The 27,221-nt window shown below is 40.3% G+C and overlaps 1 protein-coding gene across 2 annotated transcripts; it reads right to left on the reverse strand.

Annotated features, from left to right (window-relative positions):
- Positions 1-713: 713 nt before the first annotated feature.
- On the reverse strand, positions 714-27,221 carry LOC134355698 (aromatase). Of its 2 annotated transcripts, XM_063065992.1 has the most exons (9): positions 27,003-27,221; positions 26,769-26,919; positions 25,996-26,150; positions 23,573-23,746; positions 21,949-22,063; positions 18,693-18,807; positions 14,888-15,050; positions 11,218-11,459; positions 714-6,969 (listed from the first exon to the last, which is right to left on the reverse strand). In XM_063065992.1, the coding sequence occupies exons 1-9, from the start codon at positions 27,175-27,177 to the stop codon at positions 6,733-6,735; spliced, it is 1,527 nt and encodes a 508-aa protein (XP_062922062.1). In that variant the 5' UTR covers positions 27,178-27,221; the 3' UTR covers positions 714-6,732. The 2 variants fall into 2 exon arrangements, with proteins under 2 accessions (XP_062922062.1, XP_062922063.1); XM_063065993.1 differs by lacking the exon at positions 26,769-26,919.

The raw sequence follows: 27,221 nt of genomic DNA on the forward strand, positions 1-27,221 counted from the left end.
GCCAGGAGATCCACTTTATTGAACTGGAAGGAGACCAACCCTCCTACCACATTTCAATGGTTTTCCCAAACTAGATCATGTTTAAGTTTAGAAAAAATTAGAAGTGACATTTTTGATCCTTTGGTTGAAGAGACTTGGAAACCATTTATTCAACATTTTCATATGATGTAATTTGACCTTTTCCGAATCCTTCTTATTAACTTAAAATATATGAATAGAGGAGCTGAGTTGATAACATTATTGAATGTATTCGATTTAAGATATTGGTCTAGCCTTGTTTTGTTCTGTTTGCTTTCTTTTTGGGTTTAGTATTTAGTTTTTTTTTGGGGGGTTTTCTTTGCCCTGTATCTCTTTCACTAATCAACTTCCCAACTCTTTACTTCACCCCTGCCCCCTCCCTAGTTTCACCTATCACCTTGTGTTTCTTCCTCCCCTCCCACCACCTTCACCCCCATCTTTTTCTTCTCCAGTTCTGCCGAAGGGTCTCGGCCTGAAACGTCGACTGTACTCTTTTCCATAGATGCTGCCGGGCCTGCTGAGTTCCTCCAGCATTTTGTGTGCGTTGCCTGGATTTCCAGCGTCTGCAGATTTTCTCTGGTTCGTGGAACGATTTAGAAAGATATTTTCCATTGTTACTTAACTTAATGAAGCAAAGAGAAATGGTACACTTTGTAATTTAGAAGTCTTTTTATTTTCTAATAAGTAGTAACAAGATGATTTTTATATGGCATGATCAGATTTCACATGATCACTTTAGTTACAAATATTATTCACATAAATCTGGACATTGGAAAATACAGTGTGTGAATACCAAAAAAAAATCAAATCAGAACAAAGACTTTTCAAGTTCTATGGCAAAGGGATGCAGCTTTGATATTTACTTGTGCGTTAGACAGAATGATCCATTTTGGCAATTATTTAATTAATTTTATTGTACAGTGTCTGCAGGTGTCAGCAAAAGGAAAGGTTTTTCACTCAGTGCCCATGCAAAGGCAATGACTGCTCCTGCATTCATTGAAATCTTACTGTACTTTCTATCTGCCTTTGCAATAAAGAGTTTATCTTTGTTTATTTTAGTTCGTTTGGAGATACAGCAGGGTACCAGTCTCTTCCAGCCCAAAGAGCCCATGCCACACAATTACATGTCAGAGGCCAATTAACCTACTAATCCATACATCTTTGGAATCTGGGAGGAAATTGCAGCACCCAAAATTAACCCTCATGGTCAAGGGGAAAAGGTATAGACTCCTTACAATCCATAGTGAAATTGAACCTCAATTGTATCGCCCACATCTTATGCCGACATTTATTGGTTTATTGGTTTTATTTGAATCTACATCAGGAACACTCAAAATCACTGAAGAACCTCCAGTGTTCTGTTGTATGAAAGGCTCAATGCATTGTGGAATAGGCCCTTCTTCTGTGATCTTTCACCATTACCAAGATAGTGGAGTAACTGATTGGGTAATAGGATTGCTTGGGAGCAGATGATCTAAGGAGTTTTGGACAGGTGATGGAACTGGTCTAGCAGATAACTGAGGCAGTTTGAGCCAAGCAGATGGGAGGGAGTGTTGAGGTGTAAAGGGCAGGAAGAGGATCAATAATAACAGAAAATTTAAGCCAGAGGCCGTCTGAAGGAAGATAGACATTGGGATTTTGGAATTCTCCAACATGTTCTGAGAAATTATGGAAGCCTGTAATTAACTCCAATGCAGGCTTCAATTTTCCACTTACAATATCCTTCAATGTGCTTGTGGGGGTATTGTAGAATATTGCACAAGTGGCAACAAAGGAACATTGTAGCGTGCACAAACACACACTCACACACACACACACACACACACACACGCGCGCATGCACGCACGCACACACACACACACACACGCACACACACAATGCTGGAAGAAGTCAGCAGGTCAGGCAACATCTATGGAAAAGAGTAAACAGTTGACGTTTCGGGCCGAGACCCTTCGTCAGTTCCTGCAGGTCCAATTCCCTTTGTGTGCTACATCGAGTTGTTGGTTACAATTTAGGATATTGGTCTTCATAATCAACATGAAAATGGCTTTCTAAGCTCAAAAGCTTGGACAGCCTGGAAATAGCTTCAGGCTTTGAATATTATAAACTGTGCCCTTTTCCTTCGGAACAGTATGAAAGCCACCCTTAATCTCTGCTAGTGAAAAGGACAAGAAGATGTTTGCAGTGAGTTTGGGATGGGGCACATGGGATGCATTCAGGACTCAGAAAGACAGGCATGTTGATGTTAGAACGGTGAAGGATGAGAAGTGGAGTTGGGACAGAGACTGATCATGATAGTATTAATTGGCAGAGTAGACTCAAGGGGTCAGAATGACTACTCAGTTTTTTTACATTCATGTATGATTTGAGGCATCAATCCAATAACTAATCTACTAATCATTCCAACTTATTCGCCAGCCTCCAGAGCATTGCTGTATGATGACTGTTAAAATGGCTCAGCGTGGACTAAATGGGTTGATGGGCCTGTTTCCGAGCTGTACTTTTCTATGACTCTGTGACTCTGTAAGATTCGCTATAGAACCTTTGAATAATTCTATAAAAAATAAACTGGATAATCTTCAATTAATGCCTTTGCCTCAATGTGCATATGCCTATATGTGCTGTTTACAGGCCCAGTTCAGAAGATAAATAAAAATGCAAATTTGACTTCCTCTATATTCAATTTTAGAAGAATATAGAATAAAATTAACACATAACATAGCAAATAACAGACAGCTTGAGGGCAGAGCATTTACCAACATAATGGTTAGAGCTGATGTGTGAGTAAATTACATTGCTATTGAATAAAATGAACATATAGACCATGGGAGCCTTTGTTAATAAAAGCAGGTACTTGTGAAGTGACAACATGAAAGGACGTAGAGCAGAGGCTCCCATTCTTTTTTTTATGCCATAGACCAATACCATTAAGTAAGGGTTTCATGGATCCCAGGGTGGGAACTCCTGATGTACAGGAAGACAGGAAATTTGTGCTTGAGGAAGAGCTTATTAGCATTTATTTGGAGAGTAAAACTGTCTGGCCTACTGCTGTTCTTAATTTTTATTTGTTCTGTTGATTAGCTAGAAGAGGTTTGGAATTTTGTTTGTTTTGAGTTTCATTGTTTTATGGGACATAGGAAGATTTTCAGGTTTTACAAACAGAAGGTAAAAGCTTTCCAAGTCATGTGTTTCAGGAAGTGACTGATATGCTATCCAATGTCCACATCAAGGCCTGTATTTTCATAGCTGTAAAGATGATAACCTCCATAGGGTTTGAAGGTTTGTGTGCCTCAGCGACCCAGAGAGCTATGTTGTCTGGAGTCAGGGCAACTTCGCAGGGTCATCCATGCCAAACAGGCCAAAAGGTAGAGGCCAGACTAAGAGTGGTTCATCGATCCTCCAGGTTTGGGGGTTCAGTTCAGGGTTAACAACCCTGACTGCCATAAAAACAATTGTTATGGACACAGTAATAAAGAACCCTTCTATACAGGCAGAGACAGAGAACCTCTGCTTCTGCCCTTAAAGCCAGCAGCAGTAAGTCAGTAAAGATGATAAAACAAATGTTTTAGACTGAAAATAACAGAATTTTCTAGACTATGCATGTACTCACTAAGCATGAACATCTCAAAGTTGCTGTCAGTGATATTCCTAAATGTGCACAGTGTGCTGTTCTGAAATTTATTCCTGTATGTCCAAAAGTCAAATATATGTACAGGGTTAAAAGTGTTCTATGTATAAAATACTTTGAAAGCATAATGCACTATTGCGTAGTTTGTAAGAAATATGGCATAATTACTGCTTAGTAATCATCTAGCCCTGAAAAGCTAAATTTGTTAATGAGGATAATAACTCTATAGATAACCATGTTATCTCCAAGGGAAATATAATTTAAACATTTTATTAGCTTATTTACCAAATGTTAGAATCCACCTCAATGTGCAAGTCCCTTTGTTTCATTCTCTGCAAAATGTCCACAGAGCACTGATGAATTTTACTTTTTTTTTCTTGCTTTGCTGTCTGTGAGGATTACTTGGTATGATTGGCTGATCAGTTTGGGTCCCGTGAAACACGTCACAGGAACAATGCAGGAAAGGGATAGGTTCTCTCCACAGGCAACATTAAGTCGTTGTGAGGAATTTTCAACAAAGCTGCAAGCGAGTTTCTGCTTTAATGTCCCCACAAAATCAAGGTCAAAGGTCACATGCCCAATTAATATGACTGGTAACAGATCTAATAATAGTAATTCCTCAACTAACACTTAATTCAGATAACCTGATGATTATCACTTTGCCATATCCACCTAGTGAATGAGTGTTTTTCCCTACAATTACAGATCCAAAGTATTTAATTGGCCATAAAGTGCTTTTAAACACCCCCCCCCCGCCCGCCGCCCCACACCCAAGATCATGAAGTATATTTTCATTCAATAGACCAAAAATTGCAAAAACTGCTTTGAGACCAGGCCCATGAGTTGGTATTTAGAAGATTGAGGGGGGATCTTATTGAAACGTATAAAATCCTAAAGGGATTGGACAGGCTAGATACAGGATGATTGTTCCCGATGTTGGGGAAGTCCAGAACGAGGGGTCACAGTTTGAGGATAAAGGGGGAGCCTTTTAGGACCAAGATTAGGAAAAACTTCTTCACACAGAGAGTGGTGAATCTGTGGAATTCTCTGCCACGGGAAAAAGTTGAGGCCAGTTCATTGGCTATATTTAAGAGGGAGTTAGATATGGCCCTTGTGGCTAAAGGGATCAGGGGGTATGGAGGGAAGGCTGGTACAGGGTTCTGAGTTGGATGATCAGCCATGATCGTACTGAATGGCGGTGCAGGCTCGAAGGGCCGAATGGCCTACTCCTGCACCTATTTTCTATGTTTCTATGTTTCTATGAGATTCTGCAGTAGTGACAATTGATAACACAACTCCCTCTCCTGCCCTGCAAAACCTCATTCAAGGTGATTGAGCCGGAGTATAAAATCAAAAGATCCTGCAGTTCATGTTTGGCTGTGCTGACCCTTCAGATACAGTTAGTTCAACATTTGCTGCAGCTCAGGTTGATGTCAACCTTGCGGCCAATGACCACCCAAAGGAGATAAGAGCATTTCAGTTCAGAATAAGTCAGAACATTCAGATATAAAGATTCAATATCTAGGGTTTGATGTTGTTTTCATTTCAACTTTATTTATAAATTTATATTAACAGGCCGCTGTTATGATATAGACAGACAAGTTCAGTCAGCTGAACATTAAAATTGTACTGATAGTTTTTCGTTCAATTTGTGTTTTAATTTCTTCCTTGTCCCAGAGTACCCCATATTATCTCAGTGCTATGAGACTGATGAAGCTTATAGCAGGACTCCCTGTCATCAGCTGCAATGGAAGATGACAGGAGTCCCGCCGAAGGGTCTCAGGATGAAACGTCAGCTGTACTCTATTCCATAGATGCTGCCTGGCCTTTTGCGTGTGTTGCATGAAAGGAAAGTTCTTGTTTTAGATTCAGTTCCAATTTGCAACGATAACTCTGTTTTACCATGGTGCACATTTTGCTCTAAAATAGGAGGGAAAGTTTACAGGCAGGCCCCAACACACACATTGTTTTGTTTGTGAGAAGACTTAGCATCCTTCTGCTGAGGGCAGGTGATGGCAATACTCTGAATACAGAACAGTATTCCTGTCTGGCCCAAGATATTAATAAAGGCACAAAAAGATCTGTAAGATAGTAGATTACAGCATTTCTATGCAATATGAAAAGCATTCTGTTATCTCATAATTAATTAAGTTTCATTTTCTCAATCTTTGAAATTTAAACATTTCATACCTCACCTCATAGCAAGTATGATGGTGACAATCACCAGCTACAGTGAAGTCACAGCACAGAGCATCTTCTCTACTTCCCATGGTGCAGTCTTGTAAGATGTCTGATATTTGAGTAAGGTCTCATAAGTGAGAGTAGAATTTATTCTCTTCCCTAATTTTCTTTCCCTTTCTAAGGTTGTTTTATTCTGTTTACAGGAGTATTTTTTTCTCAAAATATCTTGAGAATATTTATTTTTAATGAACTACTTTTGTATTTACATTAATTATTTTTATATTTAATATACACTTAACTGAAAGAGATTATTGGTATGGTCTTTCCACAGACTGATTCAGCAAAGGCTCTTGCTTTAGTTATCAATATGCCTCTCAAATAAACACATATAGAGTCCCATAAAGTTCCAAAAGTAATAATACACATTAATAAATGCATAAAAACATTTAAATGTATAAAGGATATTAGCTAATAAACTTCTGAAATTTGCAAGCAGTTTTTGAAATTATAAGATGCAACTCCATATTAGAACAGTATAAAAAGGGAACCACTCGACACAAGTGGTCTGAAACTGGTCACCGTACTTGTACAGATAATGATTGGTTCCTCATGAATATAATGTAAATAGAATCATTTTTGTTGATCTTGTGAATACTGTACATCGATCCACAGATAAGAAATCAGTGGAAAATAAGAGTGAGTACATTAGAGAAGGATGAACTGGGAAATTCAGACATATATTTCATTGATATATAATCTGTCAATATCCAAACTTCATTGGCTAAGTTTCTAATCAAGATTTCTGAGTCAACTTGATGGAAAGATGGTATATTTCATTGGAATGATTTCCTTAAGCTCATTATGTCACTCTTTATCAAACAGTGTAAATCTACTTGAGTTCTGTTTTAATCCTGTGCTTGATTCCTCGGAATAAAACTCATGTGGAGAGTCTGTGATTCATTAGGATGGAAGGACAAGTGGTTTATATGTTTAATATTTTGTACAGTGTCTCCATTATGTGAATGGACCACGAATTGCTTTAACATTGTCACCAAGATACCTTTCATCATCACCATGGCAACATACTTTCCCACGCAGGAGCGAGGACCAAAGCCAAATGGCCGGAAGTAGTGACGAGGCACCTAAAATTACAAAATTGTTAAAACTGAATGACACTTGTGCACAAATAGACAGAGACCGTATATTATCAACACAAGAAAGTTTGCAAATGCTGGAAATCCAAAGCAACCTGCACAAAATTCTGGAGGAACTCTGAAGGTCAGGCAGTATCTATGGAAATGAATAAACTTTCGAAGCTTCAGGCCAAGACCCTGCTTCAGGACTGGAAAGGAAGGGGGCAGAAGACAGAATAAAAAAGGTAGGGGGAGGGGAAGGAGGCTAGCTGTAAGGTGATGGGTGAAGTCAAATAGAGACAGTACACTATTGTTAACTAAGCAAGCACCTTTGTGTGTACAATTTTCTTAGACCATAACACACGGGAGCAGAATTAAATCTACTCCGCCGCTCAGTTATGGCTGATATATTATCCTTCCCAATCCCATTCTTCTGCCTTCTCCCCATAACCTTTGACGCCTTTACTAATCAAGAACCTACCAACCTCTACGACAAATCCACTCAATGACTTGGCCAGAGATTGTAGAGAGATTAAACCTGGTTTATGCCACTGTTTAGAATGGAGAGTCTTATAGTTTTGTTAAAAGATCTAAATGAATTCCTGGATTCGCTCTGATTTTCTTTCTGATGATGTACTTGATGGGAATCAAATGTCAAAGTTCAGAGAGAATCATGTATGGAAACAGGTCCTTTAACCAAACTCAATCGTGCCATCTAACCTAGTTAACCTCGTTTGGCCCATATCTTTCAAAACCTTTCCACTCTGTCTGAATTCCCCTCTGAATGTCTCTAAATGTTGGCACTATACTTGCTTCAACTACTTTCTCTGGCAGCTTGTTCCATGTACACAGCACCCCCGTGTGTGGGGCGTGGTAGTGTAGTGGTTAATACAATACTTTCCCTGCAACCCAGATTCAATTCCTGCTGTTGTTTGTAAGGAGCCTGTTCATTTTCCCCGCGATCGTGTGGGTTTCCTCCGGGTGCTCCACAGTCATAGAACATAGAATAGTACAACACATTACAGGCCCTTCAGCCCACAATGTTGTGCCGACCCTCAAACCCTGCCTCCCATATAAACCCCCACCTTAAATTCCTCCATATACCTGTCTAGTAGTCTCTTAAACTTCACTAGTGTATCTGCCTCCACCACTGACTCAGGCAGTGCATTCCACACACCAACCACTCGCTGAGTAAAAAAACCTTCCTCTAATATCCCCCTTGAACTTCCCACCCCTTACCTTAAAGCCATGTCCTCTTGTATTGAGCAGTGGTGCCCTGGGGAAGAGGCGCTGGCTATCCACTCTATCTATTCCTCTTATTATCTTGTACACCTCTATCATGTCTCCTCTCATCCTCCTTCTCTCCAAAGAGTAAAACCCTAGCTCCCTTAATCTCTGATCATAATGCATACTCTCTAAACCAGGCAGCATCCTGGTAAATCTCCTCTGTACCCTTTCCAATGCTTCCACATCCTTCCTATAGTGAGGCGACCAGAAATGGACACAGTACTCCAAGTGTGGCCTAACCAGAGTTTTATAGAGCTGCATCATTACATTGTGACTCTTAATCTCTATCCCTCGATTTATGAAAGCTAACACCCCATAAGCTTTCTTAACTACCCTATCCACCTGTGAGTCCAAAGACATACTCTCTGGTAGATTAATTGGTCATTGTAACTTGTCTCGTGATTAGGCCAGGATTAAACTGGGGGATTACTGGATGGTGTGGCTCGAAGTGCGAGACAGGCCTGTTCTGTGCCTGTATCTCAATCAATCAATCAATCAATCAATAAATAAATAAATAAATAAATAAACCCTCTCCAGTTATCTGCAACAATTAGTGCTGAAAGCAGCTACCATGTTGAATAATTAATCATATTACTTGTGCAATTAATTGTGGTTAGGTTATTGGAAGTTTATAATACAGCTAGTTGACAAAACAGGGTTCTGGTGATAAGTCTGGCAAGCTGGGAAATAGCATGTCCTGGTCCAGACAAGGAGAGGCTATGGACAAGAAAGCACACCTGTGGCTCTACTTCCTCAGAAGGATGAAGAAATTTGGCATGTGGCCTTTGACTCCCTAACATAGATGAGCCACAGAAAGCATCTTAACCAGCTGCATCACATCTTGATATGGCAACTGCTCTGCGCGAGACTGCAAGAAACTGCCGAAAATTGTGGACACATGTTAGTACATCGTGGAAATTAGCCTCCCCTCCGTGGGTTCTTCTGCCTACACTTTTTGCTGTCTTGGTAAAGGACGCAACATACTCGAAGACCCCACCCTCCCTGGACATTCTTTCTTCTTCTTGCTCCCATTGGTCAGAAGACATGAAAGCCTGAAAGCACACACCACAAGCTTCAAGAACAGCTTCTATCCAACTTTTATAAGGCTACTGAATGGTTCTGTAGCGCAATTAGATGAACCCTTGACCTCAAAATCTACCTCATTATCTATTTTCTACCTGCTCTGTGCTTGTTCTGGTACTGTAACATTCCACTATTGTTTTACCTTGTATTACCTCAGTGTACTGTTGGAATGAGTTGGTCTGTATGAGTGGTGTGCAAGACATGTTTTCCACTCCAACTTGGTGCATGTGACAACAATAAACCAATGTAGAGTCAAAATCCAATTTAATTTATCGTGCTACCCTCTTTCTCTTCTCCAAACCTGCCCAGCCGTCAGCCATTAATTCTTCCTTGGACTGAGGTCTTTCCTTGACCTCTGATTGCCTTCTGGATCCCTCCCAGTCCCAGCAGTTACATTATATGAGAATCAACGCACAACTTGTCACTCCCCACCTCAAACTATCTCCGAGGCTAACGTCCTGAGAATTGTAATTGTCCATCCAATGTCAACCAGTGTTGAGAAAACAAGATGGAGAGAGGATACACAGAAGATTTTTCAGAACAGATTCATGGCAGCGATCAAGCGAAGCAAAGAGAGCACAAAAGACAAAGCTGTCTCAGGTTTGCAAACAACTGAGAGATGTTCATGGCCCAACTTAATTTGGGAATTGCTGCTTCTCATAATCAAATAGCTTGCTGGGCCTTAAAGTTACAATTAGCAACGTCAAATTGGCTGAGGTGCCCCTCAAAGTCCAACCCTATGTCCCCGTCGTAGGAAATGGAAATGGGTAAGGCCAGCCAACAGGGCTCTAGTGAAGTTGTCTTGGCGAAATCCCCTGTACAGCGGAAACAATGGACTGCAGAAACGTTGATGAACTCCAACCATCCCATCGACTTTGGACAATGGAGATGGGAGGTTATCAATGGCCTATGCTCTACTGGGGGCTAAGGGCTCAAGAAGAAGAAGAATTGGTTGAGGTATAGCAAGTTCATTAGCACTGTGAAACTAAACTGTTGCCAGGTAAATGTTGGCAACAAAAATATCCCTAAATGTAAATGGAATTACCAGTTCATTAATGGAGTTGTTGAAATTTCATGTCCGTTGCTTTTATGTCCTTGAGCCTTTTTGTTAGGAGAGGTGACGTACCTGTGCATGGTGCAGTTGGTTTACCAAGCACACCATACTCTCCGGAGGATGGAGCATCAGAACTAGAGGTGCATCCAATAACGGGAAGACTAATAATGGAAAAAGTACTCTGGAAACTAAACATGTCTTCTCTGTTGCATGTGTGCAATCTTGAACTTGGATTGTTAACCCCATTCCGTTCTATCCTCTTGTGTAGGGTATCAACTACCAGCCCAGGCAGCGTATACCTGCAGAAACGAGTTCTGTCTTCCTTCAATATCTACAGGGACCCTCATATGTTTTGATACTGCATTCCAATTCCTGATCTATCCAGGGGGTCACTCAGATCTTATTACATTCTGAGCATTGATTTTCTTCCTCAGAGGTTCCTCTGAATAGGACTTGTGGGAACAACTACGCATTGACAATGGGCAAAGAATACAGTATTGGAACATCAGCACCTCCATTAATATCATGGGTATTTCAAATTGCCTTTATACTGACTCTACACAGATAGAATAATGCAAATATATTGCAAATGATGCAAGATACACCGTAGACCAGGCGCTTCTGCTGTGAGGTAGAGTTAATAATTCAAGTCAATCAGAAAGGTCATTAACTCAAAACATAACTCTGTCCTTGTCTACTGATGCTAACTGATCTGCTCAGTTTTTTAATCATTTTCAGTGATTATTTCAGATTTCTAGCATCTGTAGTATTTAGCTTTTGTTTGGAATTGTGAATTAGATTGTTGGGCTTAGCGTCCTAGTGCAGATACTCACACTTTCAGTAAAATTTTCCAGATTGAACTCATATGGCTTGAGGAAAAAATCATCTTTATGCATGCGGCCCAAATTTATGATGATGTTGGTACCCTTCTTCACTCGGAAGCCATCGATCACATCGTCCTTCAGTGCCTTGCGCATGGTTATGTCCACCACTGGCTGGTGCCTCATGCTCTCATTGATAAAATTCTCCAATATCTTCAGCTGCTGTAGGTCATTGTTCTGTACTTCCCTGTTCCCTGGAAATGAAGAGAGAAGTAGGAAATCTAATTTAGAATCTGATCTCTAGTCTTTATTATATACTGCTGGAAAACAGAGATTTTAGGTCTCACTAAAGTCCACTTAGTGGATGTTAGTAGGTGTCAGATGTTATGTCCATTCAAGTGGAGAATTAAAACATAGAAAACACATAACATTACAGCACAGAACAGGCCCTTCAACCCACAATGTTGTGCTGACTTTTTAACCTACTCTGAGTTCAATGTAACCATTCCCTCCTACACAGCCCTCCATTTTTCTGTCATTCATGTACCGTGATTCACTTGTCAACGTACTTGAGTGATGACTGAGAAGCAGCCCTATAAACACCCTTGTTCCAGAATTGGAATATGAGCAGGAAGTCCTGGAGTAGTCAAGGCACAGAGAGAAGCAAAGCTCTAAAGAAAGCTCATGGGATCTAAAGAAGTTTGAAAATATAGATGGAGATGGGATTGGGGGGGGGGAGGGTTGACCTGTCAAGTAATTACATCTTTTTTTTTTCCAGATTTTCTGTATCTAGATTTTGTAGCTTTGTGAGTGTATTTTTAGAAATTTAAAGTTAAGATGACCATAAGTTTGTGATATTAGACAGAAAATCAACAGTAACATGTCTTATGCAGGTTAGCAAGTTCAGGAAAATTTCTGGTTCAGTAGGTGGTATCGCTTCACTGCATTAGGGAGTCTGGGTTCAACACTTGCTCCAGCGCTCTGAGCACAGTGGTCTTGCATGATGTCCACTGCAGTACTGAACAGAACTACACTGATGAATCGATGTCTTCTGAACATATGAAACTGATATAAAAAAAACCTAAGAAACTAGTTTGAAGAATGGAACAGTTATCCAAGGTGTCCAGGCCAATATGTATAGCTCAGTTAAAATTATAACAAACAAGTGTCCAATTTAATAGGTACACTTGCACATCAGCTCATTAATGTAAATATCTGATCAGCTAATCATGAGGCAGGAATTCAATGCATAATAGCATGCAGACATAGTCAAGAGGTTCACTTCTCGTTCAGACCAAACACCAGATTGGGGAAGAAATGTAATCTAAGTGACTTTGACCGTGGAATGATTGTTGGTGTCAGATGAGGTGGTTTGAGTATCTCAGAAACTGCTGATTCCTTGGATTTTCATCCACAACAGTCTCTAGAGTTTACAGAGAATGGTGCAAAAAAAAAGTCCAGGGTTCTCAAACCCTCGGTGAGATGGGGAGTTGTCTATCCCAGCATGTGAAGACAGACTCCGGTGGATTGAGAGGACGAGACCAGTGGAAGGTCCAACGGTCAAGAAGGCGGTCTCTGCAAGCGTTGTGGAACGTGTAGAGCAGGACAAGACACAGAGGACGTCCTGGTCATCCACTGCACCTAGTCCCATCTCCAGCCGTCTCGACACTGTCTTGCCACTGGATCCAGATGGGAATTGGGAAGAGAGAGTGAGGCTGACGCTGCGCAACTCTCCCTCACTTAAATCCAAATCACGCGCTAGTCTCGACACCATCATAATGGTGTCGAGGTCCTCATCGACGTTGACGATGGACAAACACACAGAACATTAAATATCTCCTTCATGTAATTTATTGGCAAAAAATAAACCAGCCAATGAACACTATCTCAGTAATTTTGCTTTCTTTTGCATAATTTATTTAATTTCTATATATACAATATAATCTTAATTTATATATATTATTGTAATTTATAGTATTTTTTATGTATTGTACTGTACTGCTACTGCAAAGCAACAAATTTCATGACATAAGTCAGTGATAATAAACCTGATTCTGTGTCTGTAAAAAAATGAAAGGAGATTTGATGGGCTTGTGTCAGAGAGAATAAGTTACAGAGATGCAGAGAAATGAGACTAACGGGACTAGCTCCCCAGGAGCTGATGCGGACCCTGATTTATCTCCCTCTGTGCCATTATAAGCATTAGACAAAAGCAAGCCGCTGGAGGAACTCAGCCAACTGGACACACAGCATCTGTGCAGGCAAAGGTGTGGCCCCTCCCTTAGGTCTGGGCCCTGCATCAGGACAAGCTGGGCCTAAGAAAAGTATTTTTGAACTTGAGGCAGAGAATGGAGAAGAGAAGACCCCATTTAGAATTTAATCTCTGGTCACTTGTAGTGTATGCTACATTGTAGAAAGAGCACATTGCATTCAGTTACTGGAACTGGGCATTATAATCAGATGCCAATGTGATATCTCCACCGTGCATTATGCTTAGCACAATGAATAAGGGATGTATTTCTAGCTACAGATGAGCTTCTACTGAGTTGGACCACTCTTGAGGTTATTAGGGATTTAGGTACAATACTGACCAGAGGCATTGATGGTCTCTCTGAGACCAGAAATTCTCCAAATGTTCATTTTTACAGTCAGCAGACTTAAAACAGGAGAGGAGGCTTTCCTATACTGACAGTTGTTGCAAGAAGGTCTCTGTGGAGAGAATGAGGGAAGTTGAGTGACGCATGTACATAGGCTTGGGGTGCAATGGATGTCACTTGTTACGTTGATCATTCTCATAAGAGGAGAAATCCAGGGGCTTTGAATAATAAGTAGAGGAGAAATGGAGTTCTACAGCAGAACAGTTTTAACATTGCTGCTTGTGGAGGTGATAACAAGAAGATGGAAAAAAATGTTCATTCATTATATGTCGTATTATATGACGTGAGCGATCATGGTCTTTCCATGACCATGATTGTTCTTGGCAAAATTTTCTACAAAAGTGGCTTGTCATTGCCTTCTTCTGGTCAGTGTCTTTACAAGACGGGTGACCCCAGCCTTTATCAATACTCTTCAGAGATTGTCTACTCGGCGTCAGTGGTCGCATAACCAGGGCTTGTGATCTGCACCATCCACCACCTGCTCCCATGGCTGCACATGACCCTGATCGGCGGCTAAGCAGGTGCTACACCTTGCCCAAGGGTGACCTCCGAGCTAGCGGAGGGAAGGCACGCTTTACACCTCCACCCAGTCACCCAAGAAGTGGATGATAATGTTTAAATTTCATTTTTATTTAGAGATACAGCATGGTAACAGGCCCTTCTGGCCCAATGAGCCCGGGCTGCCCAATGACATCCCCATAACCAAGTAACCTATGTCCCTGGAATGTGAGAGGAAACCAGAGTGGACTGTCACGGGGAGAACATACAGACTCCTGACAGACAGCAATGGAATTGAGCTCAGATCACTGGTGCTGCAATTGCATTACGTTACCATGCCACCCCAGTTAATTTGATTTTGCCTCTGATAGGTCAGGGTCTGCTTATTGCTGTGTTCACTTGATTGCTTCCATCTGATCCACAAAACGGAATTCAGGGATACGATCGAAGCAGAAGCGTGGCTCAAGGATTAGAATCAGCCTGTGGTCATCCAGTTGCTTTTTTTTCCCCCTGTTTCACATTCATACCTGTAACTGCCTGAATCTCTTCCATTATTTTCTTCTCCACCTCAGGACGCTGCGCTATGAGTAACAACATAAAGTAGACGCTGACCGACATTGTGTCGGGTCCTGCTATCAAGATTTCTAGCAGGCTCTGTCTGACATTGTCTGAAGTCAGCTTTCCATGTGTCTACATAAACAGAAGAAAGGCAATTTTATTTAAGTACTGGATGACATAAAGTGAACTTTGTATTACCAAACAAGATAAAATATGACAAGATTGAAGATTTTGTTGTTTATAAAAATGTACCCGCATAAGGACTTTTGCTTCCAAATCATTTACCATCTCACAAACAGATACATTAAGCCCAGAGCATTTATGGATGTGAACTTCCCTCCATTGAGGACACCTATAGCAGCAGGTGCAGAAAGGCGGCCTGGAAAATCATCAGGGACACCAGTCACCCCAACCATAAACTGTTTCAGCTTCTTCCGTCTGGCAAACGCTACCGCAGCATTAAAGCCAGGATCAACAGGCTACGGGACAGCTTCTTCCTACAAGCCATTAGACGTTTAAATTCACGCGTCTGTACGTTGCGATGGAGTCATAAGGCAAAGATTTTTACTCCCTCACATTGTGGGATGGATGCAAGATTTAAATAAATTCTAATTCTAAAGTGAGTTTATGTAAGCTGAATCAACAAAAGAGATTGTTAATAACAGAAAGCAAAATAATATGGAAAATGCTCGAATTTGAAATAAAAACAAAAATGTTGGAAGAGCTCAGTCATCCAGCAGTATCTGTGGAAAGAGAAACCATTTATCATTTCAGATCAAGGAGTTTTCTATCTGAATGGTAGAAGTTTTAGTGTTTTAGGATCTGGAATGGAGTGAACATTTTTCTGTACTCAAGTCAATGCAGCCATTCTATTCACATTATCTCAAACCAGAGCTACCACTAAAGGTGAATGAGCTCTGCCTGACACATGCTAAGTTGTGAGTTAGTCATTCAAACTTAGATATTCACTGAGATACAGTGTGGAATAGAACCTTCTAACTCTTCAAGCCTAGCCACACAGCAACCCCCAATTTAATCCCAGCCTAATCAAGGGACAATTAACCTACCAACTGGAACATCTTTGGACTGTGGGAGGAAACTGCAGCACCCAGAGGAAACCCATGCGGTCACGGGGAAAATTCACAAAATTCCTTAGACGGCGGCAGGAACTGAACCCGGGTTGTAGATGCTGTAAAGCATTGTGTTAACCCCTACCGTGCTGTCCCTTATGCCTGATAAGTCTCGACTACAAGAATAAGCACACTTCAGTTTTCTGTTCCTTATTCCATCATTGCTTCAGACACTCTTTTTCCATACCAAGAGACTCTTACCTTCAATCCGTCAGTGAATATTGTTGTCACAATCTACGTTCTCCTTGTGACCGTGGATAGTCCACTGAGTGTTCTAGATAACCTCATTAGACCATAACCTCCAAGACCACAAACTTGTTGTTGGGTTTGCAGGCCCGTGTGCCTCAATGACCCAGAAAGCTGTGTTGGCTGGAGTCAGGGCTTTATGCTTTGGCTCTTGGTAGGGGTCACCCATGCCAAACAGGTCAAAGGGTAGAGGCCAGACTAAGAGTGGTCCACCACTCTTCTAGGTTCAGGGGTTCAGTTCAGGGCTAACAACCCTGACTGGTAAAACAAAGTTTTAGTGGAAGCAGCAATGAAAAATACTTCTACATCTGAGTGCGTCAGTATTCCTGAGTCTCCAGCCAGGACTTGCATGACTGATGGTAGTAAAAACTGACAGGCAACTACTGACACGATGAAGGAATCCCTGAACACAGGCAGAAATGCAGGACCTTAATTGTTGCCCTAAACACCAGGGATGTAATGGGCAGTAAGTATAAGTAAGCTATTAAGCTATAAGATCATAAGATATAGGAGCAGAATTAGGCCATTTGGTCCATCGAGCCTGTTCCACCTTTTCATCATGGCTGATCCATTTCCTTCTCAGCTCTAATCTCCTGCCTCCCCTCCGTAACCCTTCATGCCCTGTCTAATTAAGAATCTATTCTTCAAATGTTTCCTGCCCTGGGTACTTTTGCTCTAAGATGGATGCAAATTTTCTTGCACTCTGTGTTTCATTTTGTTAACACAAGTCATTTTGATAACTGAAGTTATGCAAGAGTCCATCATTTTCTCCATAATGGTCATCAGATGAGCACAGTGAAATTTGGTAGCTATGCATATCATCTTGCACAAATAATGTGAAAATGATAATTTGAATAATATGTTTCATTAAACTTAATGATCCACGAGAATAAATAGGCTTTTTGTGTGGAAATGATTCAAATAAGATTCCAGGTACAGTTTATGCTCTGAATTGAATTAGCTGTGTCACTGTGAAGGTACACTCAGTTCTGGTGTCTCTGAGTGAGGGGACAATCAGCTTGGTCTCAACATGTTTGTTATAGCACTGCTGGGAAATAAACTGAATTGTGAGAAACGGGATGGAAAAACATACAGGAAGCAATGTTGTTGCGTGAACAAAGTCACCGGAGAAAAGTACTGGTAGTTACAAAGCATCTTCTTTATTTAACAAAACAAGGGATAGCAGGCATTTTATGGAGACACTTTTGGTTGAAAGGTCTCCTGGCCCAATGAGGGGCTCGATATTTTATGTGTCAAATATCAAAAGACAATTCCATATTTACAATGCATGGACAATGCTTTATTTGAAACTACATACAACCTTCACACTTCCTGATTTGCATCCACACCACAGATATCCAAATGAATTTTAATCAGCATTGTCTGGACTGGAATTCATAGCTTTTAGGAAGCCATTGTTCAGAGCTGCACTCCAAATTAAATGCAGAATACATTTTCAGATGTGAAGACTGGTAGCCTAAGTCAATTGCTAGATGGTTATGTCCTAAAAACAAAAAATTGCTCTAACAGGCAAAATAACATAAACGCTTCATTTATTTCAAATTGAATAGCACTGAAAGGTGATAGTAAAATAAAAGAGAAGACGAAGTGGAAATGAGTAATTTGTTGAAAATAAAGAAATAAGATTAAAATAGTTCAATAGTTCTATGGTTCCTTTTAATATCAGAGAAGAAAATAGTGAACAATAATTAAAAATAGGAAATAAAGAATAGTTAATTAAGTATTACTATAGAAAGGTGTTGGGATTAAAGTATTAAAGTAACCCATATTTGAAAGTAAGAAATAATAAAAATTAAAAATCAAAGACTAAGGCAAAAACATATCAACAAAAAGGATAAAATTGTTCAAAATAAGTGAATGGGAATAAAAGGTATTAAATTCTAGGAGAGTAATAATGTTAAAAATAAAGTTTTAGCAATAAAAGTAAAAAAGTACCAAAAAGTTAGGAGAGAGTTAAATAGAAATGGAAAATTAAAGGATGAGACAATAGGATGAAAAATTGAAAACCAGAATGCGTAAAGGAACGAAATAAAAAAGTAAGTCTAAATGAAAGAATAGCAACATTAATAAAATGGAACAGAGTGAACAAAAAGAATTGAGAATAAGTGAAATGACTGGAATAAAGCCCTTAAATGTTATGAACAGGGCAAAGAAAACCTTAACAGGATACAAGAGAGTGAAGAAGAAAGTAAATCATACATAGAGTGCCCAGCAATGAAAGACAGAAATTACATTTCAAGTCACAAATATTCAGAAACTGACATCCATTCAATATTCAGATAATGTCATTCAATCCTTATGGTGAGAATGTCCATAATACATTATAAATAAATGGCAATTTAATACTTAATAGAATTTTAATTAAGTAGGCTCTCACCTGTGCAAAAATCAAGTCCGTTGCAAAGTCAGTACTGTCTTGCAGTTTCTCAGTATCTCTCAGTTCTTGTTGCTTCTTCAGTAACAGCTCTTCTACTGTATCCTGCAGATCCTGACTGAAATTGGAGAACATAGAGTATTATGGGAAGCAGCTTGACAACATATACATAAGAAATAAGACCAGGAGTTGGCCATATGGTCCAACGTTCAAGAAGATTGTTGCCTAAGAAATTGGATCCATTTACATCTGCAAACACGAGGAATTCTGCAGATGCTGGAAATTCAAGCAACACACATCAAAGTTGCTGGTGCACACAGCAGGCCAGGCAGCATCTCTAGGAAGAGGTACAGTCGACATTTCGGGCCGAGACCCTTCGCCAGGACTAACTGAAAGAAGAGCTAGTAAGAGATTTGAAAGTGGGAGGGGGAGGGGGAGATCTGAAATGATAGGAGGGTTGGAGCCAAGAGCTGGACAGTTGATTGGCAAAAGGGATATGAGAGGATCATGGGTCAGGAGGCCCAGGGAGAAAGAAAAGGGGGAGGGGGGAAAACCCAGAGGATGGGCAAGGGGTATAGTGAGAGGGACAGAGGGAGAAAAAGGAGAGAGAGAAAAAGAATGTGTGTATATAAATAAATAACGGATGGGGTACAAGGGGGAGGTGGGTCATTAGCGAAGTTTGAGAAGTCGATGTTCATGCCATCAGGTTGGAGGCTACCCAGACGGAATATAAGGTGTTGTTTCTCCAACCTGAGTGTGGCTTCATCTTTACAGTAGAGAAGGCCGTGGATAGACATATCAGAATGGGAATGGGATGTGGAATTAAAATGTGTGGCCACTGGGAGATCCTGCTTTCTCTGCCATACAGAGCGTAGGTGTTCAGCGAAACGATCTCCCAGTCTGCGTCGGGTCTCACCAATATATAGAAGGCCACATCGGGAGCACCGAATGCAGTATATCACCCCAGCCGCCTCACAGATGAAGTGTCACCTCACCTGGAAGGACTGTCTGGGGCCCTGAATGGTGGTAAGGGAGGAAGTGTAAGGGCATGTGTAGCATTTATTCTGCTTCCAAGGATAAGTGCCAGGAGGGAGATCGGTGGGGAGGGATTGGGGGGGGGGAACGAATGGACAAGGTACTAGCTCTTCTTTCAGTTAGTCGTGATGAAGGGTCTCGGCCCAAAACGTCGACTGTACCTCTTCCTAGAGATGCTGCCTGGCCCGCTGCGTTCACCAGCAACTTTGATGTGTGTTGTCCATTTACATCTGTTTCACGTGTGTAAGGTGTGCATAAAAGAAGTTGCATATATTTTAATATGATTGTGTCCATTTGAAAAGGAAGACTCGTCCATTGAGCAATTGGACCGGACACATCACATAAGCAATGTTGCCGTTTCTGTGGTGTCATTTGTGAGAGATGACATAATCATTTTCTCAATTTCTCATTCTCAGCTAAAACTAGTGCAAAAATATGCATCCTACGATCACTGTCGCACAAGGAACACTGCACCCATTCACCAGCTGAACAGGAATGGAAGTGTCCACACTTGGGCATTGATGTTCTGCTCCCTAATTGTGTATGCCTGACTGGTTCACGAATCTGCTTGTGTGTCAGATCTGCTATGTGCTATTTGTATCCACAACAACTTTATGCTTCTGAGCTCAATGCTGTGATACGTTCCTGAAATACTGTCCAAGTTCTGGGACGACACAGTGTGTGGTGATGCATGTGTGAGCATGGTCTTGAGGTACTAGGAAGGAAGGGGATCTGTGAGCAGCTATGATGAAGACCCATGCTCCAGCCCTCTCTATAACAGTCTTTTTTTGGTACTGTGCTGTGGTTACCATAGTGAGTGTACTTTAAGGCACTCCCACATTTCCCAATGGTCAACACAGCAGGTGAAAGCCCTGCATGGTGAAAGCTTCAGGAACTGTGCAGGCCGTATTTCACTGTAGAAGACTAGGGAAAAGCATGTTTGCCTCAAATTAAATGAGGTAAATTTGATCAACCTGACTTCCTGTTTTTAAATGGCTCCATCAACTGGGCGATAATGCTAATTGAAAACCCATTTAAGCAACCAAAATCAAATGAAAACCAATCAAGGCTAAAGGCTCATTTGATCATGGGCTTCAACTCCCATTCCCATAACCACTTATTCCGCTGTAGTCCTAAATCTATATATCTCCAACTAATTATATGTAATAACTCCACCTTCACAGCTCTCTAGCAATAAGAATGGCAAAATTCACCATCTAATGTGAAATCAAATTCCCACTCGATCTTATATGATGGCTATTTACTCTGAGACTTTGGCCTACTTTTGCAGTTTTTTCAGCTCTCATTCTGAACCGTACTGGATCAATAGCGAGAATGTGGCGGGTGCACTTATCCGTTTGATAGCATGGTGAATCGATTGGCCTCTCACACATGGAGGACTAGATCACATAAAATATAAATTAAATATTTCCTCAGAAGACAACCACTTCCTGACAGGAATCAATCTGCTGAACATATGCTGCACTGCCTTCAGAACAATTGTCTCCTTCCTGAAAGCAGACTTGAATTTGACATTCAGTTTTGGCATAACTAAAGCCAGATGGGTCAATGCTAGAAAAAGAGGGATCCTGACTAACATTGTATCATCGTCCATAAATGAAAGGAAGAGGATTATTTGCTTTGTTTCACTCTATCTGATGTCGTGTGGGAGTATGGCTTACTTACTGGGTGAACGCTGCTTGGCCCACTGAAAATCTGTAGCTGTTCTTTTCCATTGTTTGCCCCTGTGTGCTGCAGCACTGGTGTCCAGTTTCAAACACCCCAGGTATAAGAACAGCAAGTTGAAAAGGCTTGTTCTCCCTCTTTCCTTTGTCCCAAGGGCACACTTCACAGAACCATTGGGAAGGTATGCTCCAAATTAAGAGACTCGCACACTCTTAGCTAACTAGCTGTTGAATATTTAGTTTTGTAGCTGGTGTAATTTAGGGAACTTAAACGTTTGACTGAATCTTTTGTTGTTTGTAAATAAAAGATTAATATGCATATTCATTGTCAGTGTTTTCTGTCTCTTTCAGCAAACCCACGCACCTGCTTGCATGTTACTTATCTCCATGAAAAACAACGCACATTCTAGCTATCATTTAACTAAATTACCCTTGAATGAGTCCCAGATATCCATTTTCTCTATTCTACTGCAAGGCAACCTCAACCTCAATAGGCTCAAAATGGAGTTTTCATTGACAAAGGAAATAATAATACTTACGCAGCCTTTTCATACTTCTTGTACATCCATTTGAATTTGAAGAAGATATCAGGTCTCAGTAGCAGTGTCTGCCATGTGTCAAAGTACTTCTGAATTTTGGCCACAATTTCTCCCTCTACAAAATCAAAACAACTTATCAGAAACTCATAACTGCAAGACATCCTGCAGGTGCTGGAAATCTTAAGTGCTGGAGGAGCTCAGCAGGTCAGGCAGCAACAATGGAGCAGCATAAGCAGCTGACATTTTGGGCTGAAAGTCTGATCAGAACTAGAAAGAAATGGGGCAGAAGTTAGAAGATGAAGCGTCTCAGACTGAAATGTCTGCTGCTTATTCCCCTCCTTAGATGCTGCCTGAGTTGTTGAGTTCCTCCAGCATTTTGTCAGTTTATGAAAAACATTATGGTTCCTTCTTTAAAAGCAAACAAGTAATCTAGGAATGAATGCATGCTTTTTGGCTGGTTTAAGTATCCATACTATCCTCCCTCCACCAAGTTTTTTCCTATTCCCAACCCTTGCCATACAAGAAGGGGTGAGAGGCTACAAATCAATTTCCTGAAGAGGAAAATTTGCTTAATTCAAATCCAAATCTGCCCACCAATATTCCGCACTGTTTCACTTTTCAATTCTTATCCTTGATTAAGATACCAGAAGAACAGTGGTGTGAAATCAACCCATGCAAATTTCGTAATGAACTGGACCGGCATGAATTTTCATAAATATAGACAATTGGTTTATGAATGGCTGAATTAAAGTGCTACAGAGGGATTTAGTTTGAGCATTCATTGTCCTTTTGACTAATGTGCCATTTAATCTCGAGCTGTATCGGATTGATTGCAAGAACGTGACATGTGCTGCTCCTACGATAGTGCAGTGAATCAGTTGGGCTTCCTATGCATGGAGGGCTCTCTAACTTTCACACAGACTTTTGAGGGTGCATGAGTTCATCTTGGGTAAGCTCAGTTTGTAACTCCTATGCTGTAAATTGCCCACTGTGAACCAGTCAGTGGTTCCATTTAATATAAGAGAATGGATGCACTACACAACCTGAAATTCTTATTCTTCGCAGACAGAAAAATCCCCAAAGAATAAATGACAGAAACATTACTTAAACATTACATTATTTAATTCTTCTACTCCATTGTTATTCTTGCTCCACTTGTACATAAACAGACCCCCTTGCCAGAGTAAGTGTCATAGAGAATTACATAGTCATAGTCTACTTTATTGATCCTGGGGGAAAGATACAGCATAGAAACAGGCCCTTCAGTCCATCTAGTCCATTCCAAAAGCATTTAAGCTGCCTACTCCCATCGACCTGTACTGGGCCTATAACCCTGTATACCACTACTATCCATGTACCTATTGAAACTTCACTTAAATGTTGAAATCGAGCTCGCATGCACCACTTGTGCTGGCAGCTCATTCCACACTCTCACCACCCTCTGAGTGAAGTGCTAATAGGATAGAACTCAACTGTGCTGAGCAGCAGCAAAGAGTATTCCAATTAGATCAGTCAGTTTTGCATGGAAGAGGGTGATTAGCACAGCACACACGTTATGAAAATATTATTATTACTGTCCAACCTTCAGGTGATTGCCATAAACCAGGCCAACAATTGGAATTACCATGCAGAGGCACTCGGAGGAATAGACGGTTGGCGATGTCTAAAGTTATGGCCCTCAGGAGGAGCAGAATATCTACACAGGTGGTATCGTTCCCTCCTAACAGCTTCTTCAAGTGATCACGAGTAGACTCCACAGTCAATGCAAGAGTCCTCTGGAGACTGGGGCCAGTCAGGGCTGAAATGGATATACACACCACTGAGAACAAATCTTAAATTCTACACTGTTGACTTTGTAGAAAGCATATTCACTTGTAATTCAGTTGAATTATACTGTTAGGAAGAGCCTCACATTCATGCAACAGACCTAACACGGAACAAGAGTCTCTTGCAGGGAGGAGGTAAAGGCATAAAGCAGAAACACATAGTCCTTCAGGAGTGTTTAAAAAATACAACATAAAGAAGCTTCAGCAAAATTGCACCATCTAGGGGCTTACAGAACAAATTCTTGTAAAGGACTGGGGGTGTGAAGGATGGGCAGTGATTCACTTCTGGAGGATCAGAGAACAGATTTTACTTTAGCAGAAGATATTGTAATTGATTAGCATCAGTCATTCTGTTATAAATAAGCAGGTGAAGCAACTGTCCTGTAACTAAACCTGCTCTGACTCCCAGCCCTCACTGGGACAGCAAATGGCTTGATTAGCGATCATTTGGTTCCTGACATGCAAAGGAAGCCACTATTATTCCTATGGACTTTCAAGCCAAAATATGAAGAACTTAACACCATCAGAGATGATCTTTGACAAGCACTCAGGGATGCGCCTCACACATGTAACTTGACAGAACAAGTGCCAAGGCTGCAGAAACCTTGCTCGCTTCTCACAATCCTGACATGCCCACTGCCAAGGTTGGGAGAGTGCCTGGCATTAATGCATTAATTTGAGTTCTCTCCTGTGGAGCAACCAGTCCAATCAATTCCCAAATTTCTTGGTGAGTCACTCAAGACTGCAAGTAATGCAGCCTCTGGTCATAACTTGAACTATACTCCAGTGGGCTGACAGAAGAACATTATTTAAACTTGAATAAAGTGTAAACAAGTCCGTGAAAGAAAAGTTGTAATCTTTTAACAAAGGAAGATAATGCAGAATAAAATACAGTATGATAATTATTGAAAAGGAAAGATAGACAAGAGGCATTAACCAAGAGATCTCTAACAGATTCAGGCAATAGCAGTCTCTAAGTACTTTCAAACTCTGCTTTTTCACCAAACTGAAGTGTTATTAAAAGTAAAGCTAGTTAACCTATCATGTACTGAATATAAATCCAATATTAATTTCAAGCAAGCAAAACAAAATATCAAGTGAAGAATAAAATGCATTATTGTGACTCAATTTGATTTTTTATCCCTAGTATCACACTTGCACGTAAAGTCTATCATTCTTCAAGAATATAAATTTTCTGACTGTTATAAAACTTTAAAACTAACCTTAAATCTTATTTTGGTGATGGCAAAACTTTCAAGCAGAAGATTTTTATTAACTCAAAAATTTGCCTTAAGGACTTGCAACTGAAACTTCCAGAAAGTATGTAATCTCATGGATTAATAATTCAAATATTTAAAACTTTCTTTTATGATAGTAGTTCATAGAATATTATCAATATAAAACTACTGTTGGTTACATTGTCCATGTAATTGGAGATATTTCAAGATTAATGGTTCAAGACTGTTTATTGCCAATTTTCAGTATACAGACTATGGGAAAAGAGAATTTATATCAATAATAAAAATACAGATAACACATTTTTCTATATCATTGTCACAATTTTAAGGATTAAAACAAAATATAATGGATTGACACAGTAAATTAATTCTTTCTTTATAATCATATATCTCTAGCACTTCCAGCATTTTTTTTGTCCCCATTAGTTGACCTAAGGACAAGGAGCCTTCTTGAAACTTATAGCTTTTTCCTTGCAGATCAATGGAACTGAGTGGTAGAAGAATCGTCAAGTTTAATGACTTACTTTCATAAAATATCATGTGTTATGTGTACTACTATGCCTTGCACCCTGGTTTGGAGAAATGTCTCATTTCTATCTGCATTACACACACACACACACACACACACACACACACACACACACACACACACACACTATTGACTATTGGGGCTTTTCAATTCAAAGCTTCCTGATTATTTGAATGATGCTGGATACTTATTTGAAGAATTTATGTTTATTTTTAAAAGTTCAACTTTCGAATTGGCATAGTGTAATTTGATCAAACATCCTCCCAGTTGTTAATCTATTATTAATGTAACAACATAGCATCACTGCTGCACAATTGAGTATATATTAATTGAGTGCAAGAGATTTTGGCATCAGAACAGCCATTTAATACGATGTATTCTTAAACATCCATGATTGAGCTCTTTGAGAAAGACTGAGGCAACACTACAGAACAAACATGACAAAATATCTTACCTTTAGCAAAATAAGACCGTGTCTGTTTCCAGATGGAAGGATTATTATTGAAAATGATGCCATTTTCATCCATGCCAATGCACTGAAGGGCATGCTTGTTTCCAAACCTGGAGATGTAGTGACTTTTCTTCATCACGTGGTTGACAGCAGAGGGTCTAAGTAATAAATCAGAATTGTAAGGAATTTAGTCACCCATCTGGAAATTCCAGTCTAATCTTGGCCAGCAGTACAGATCAGCGTCAATGGCAAAAATCATAATGTACCTGTTTATGTTTAACTGTAAGACTGATTCAACATTTAAATTTCAAGAAAATATGTTATGAAAGTATATATACGTCACCATATACTAGTCTGACAGGCATTCACAGGAACAAAGACATACAATAGAATCAATGAAAATCTACACACAAAGACAGACAAACAACCAATGTGAAGAAGAAGACAAACTGCAAATACAAATAAATAAATAATACTAAGAACATATGTTGTAGTGTCCTTGTTCTAGGTTGTGAAGAAGAACTGTAGAGTGTGGAATCAGTTCACTGCTGTGGTGAGTCAAGTTATCCACACTGTTTCAGATGGTCTAGACAAGAAATAAAGTCTGGAAAGTGTCTGTATAGCAACCTGGCTGTTCCACAAACCAAATGAATGCCTGTTTAATTTTATTACAAGGGAGATTTTCTGTCCTTTAGCATCAGCGCAGTTAATATGGTTCATGGCAGAGAATTGCTCAATAGACTATTAATTTCCTGAGAACTTGCAAATGGATTTACCTGCTAATAACAAGTGTTTCCTCACCCTGGATCCACACTCTCACTATCTCGCCATATTTTGCATTATAATAATTGCTGGCACTGCCAATTCCCATCCACAAGAATCTACCATAAGAGATGAGAGGTCCAATGCCCAGACAGAAAGAAGGACCTGCATAAAGACATTGCACAGTTAGCGATACTGTACTGGAGTGATGGCTCCTTCGGTTAACTCTCTCTGACGGAAATGTTTACCTGGCAAGGTTGCTTTCTTTTGAGAGAGCTTGACAAAAATGAGAAGCAGTCCCAGGAGAAGCAGGAGGGGAACTGTGGCCCTCGATGCAACCTGAGGCACCACCCCAGTTGTTGTATTTTGATAGGCTGGCTGGCTCATCTGCAACAAATTCTTGTCCAAGGCAAGCTCTCTCATCTCTACATGAACTGAAGTTTGAAAGAAAGAGGTTGCAAGTCACG

Source organism: Mobula hypostoma, chromosome 13 (assembly GCF_963921235.1).
Source record: "Mobula hypostoma chromosome 13, sMobHyp1.1, whole genome shotgun sequence".
Classification (NCBI taxonomy): Eukaryota; Metazoa; Chordata; class Chondrichthyes; order Myliobatiformes; family Myliobatidae; genus Mobula; species Mobula hypostoma.

Coding starts and splice junctions, on each gene's coding strand:
- LOC134355698 (XM_063065992.1), bottom strand. CDS start 27,177: ATGAGAGAGCTTGCCTTGGACAAGAATTTGTTGCAGATGAGCCAGCCA. Junction 26,920..27,002: donor AAAGAAAGCAACCTTGCCAG/GTAAACATTTCC, acceptor GTCTTTATGCAG/GTCCTTCTTTCTGTCTGGGC. Junction 18,808..21,948: donor AAGAAGTATGAAAAGGCTGC/GTAAGTATTATT, acceptor CTCCAATTTCAG/TCAGGATCTGCAGGATACAG.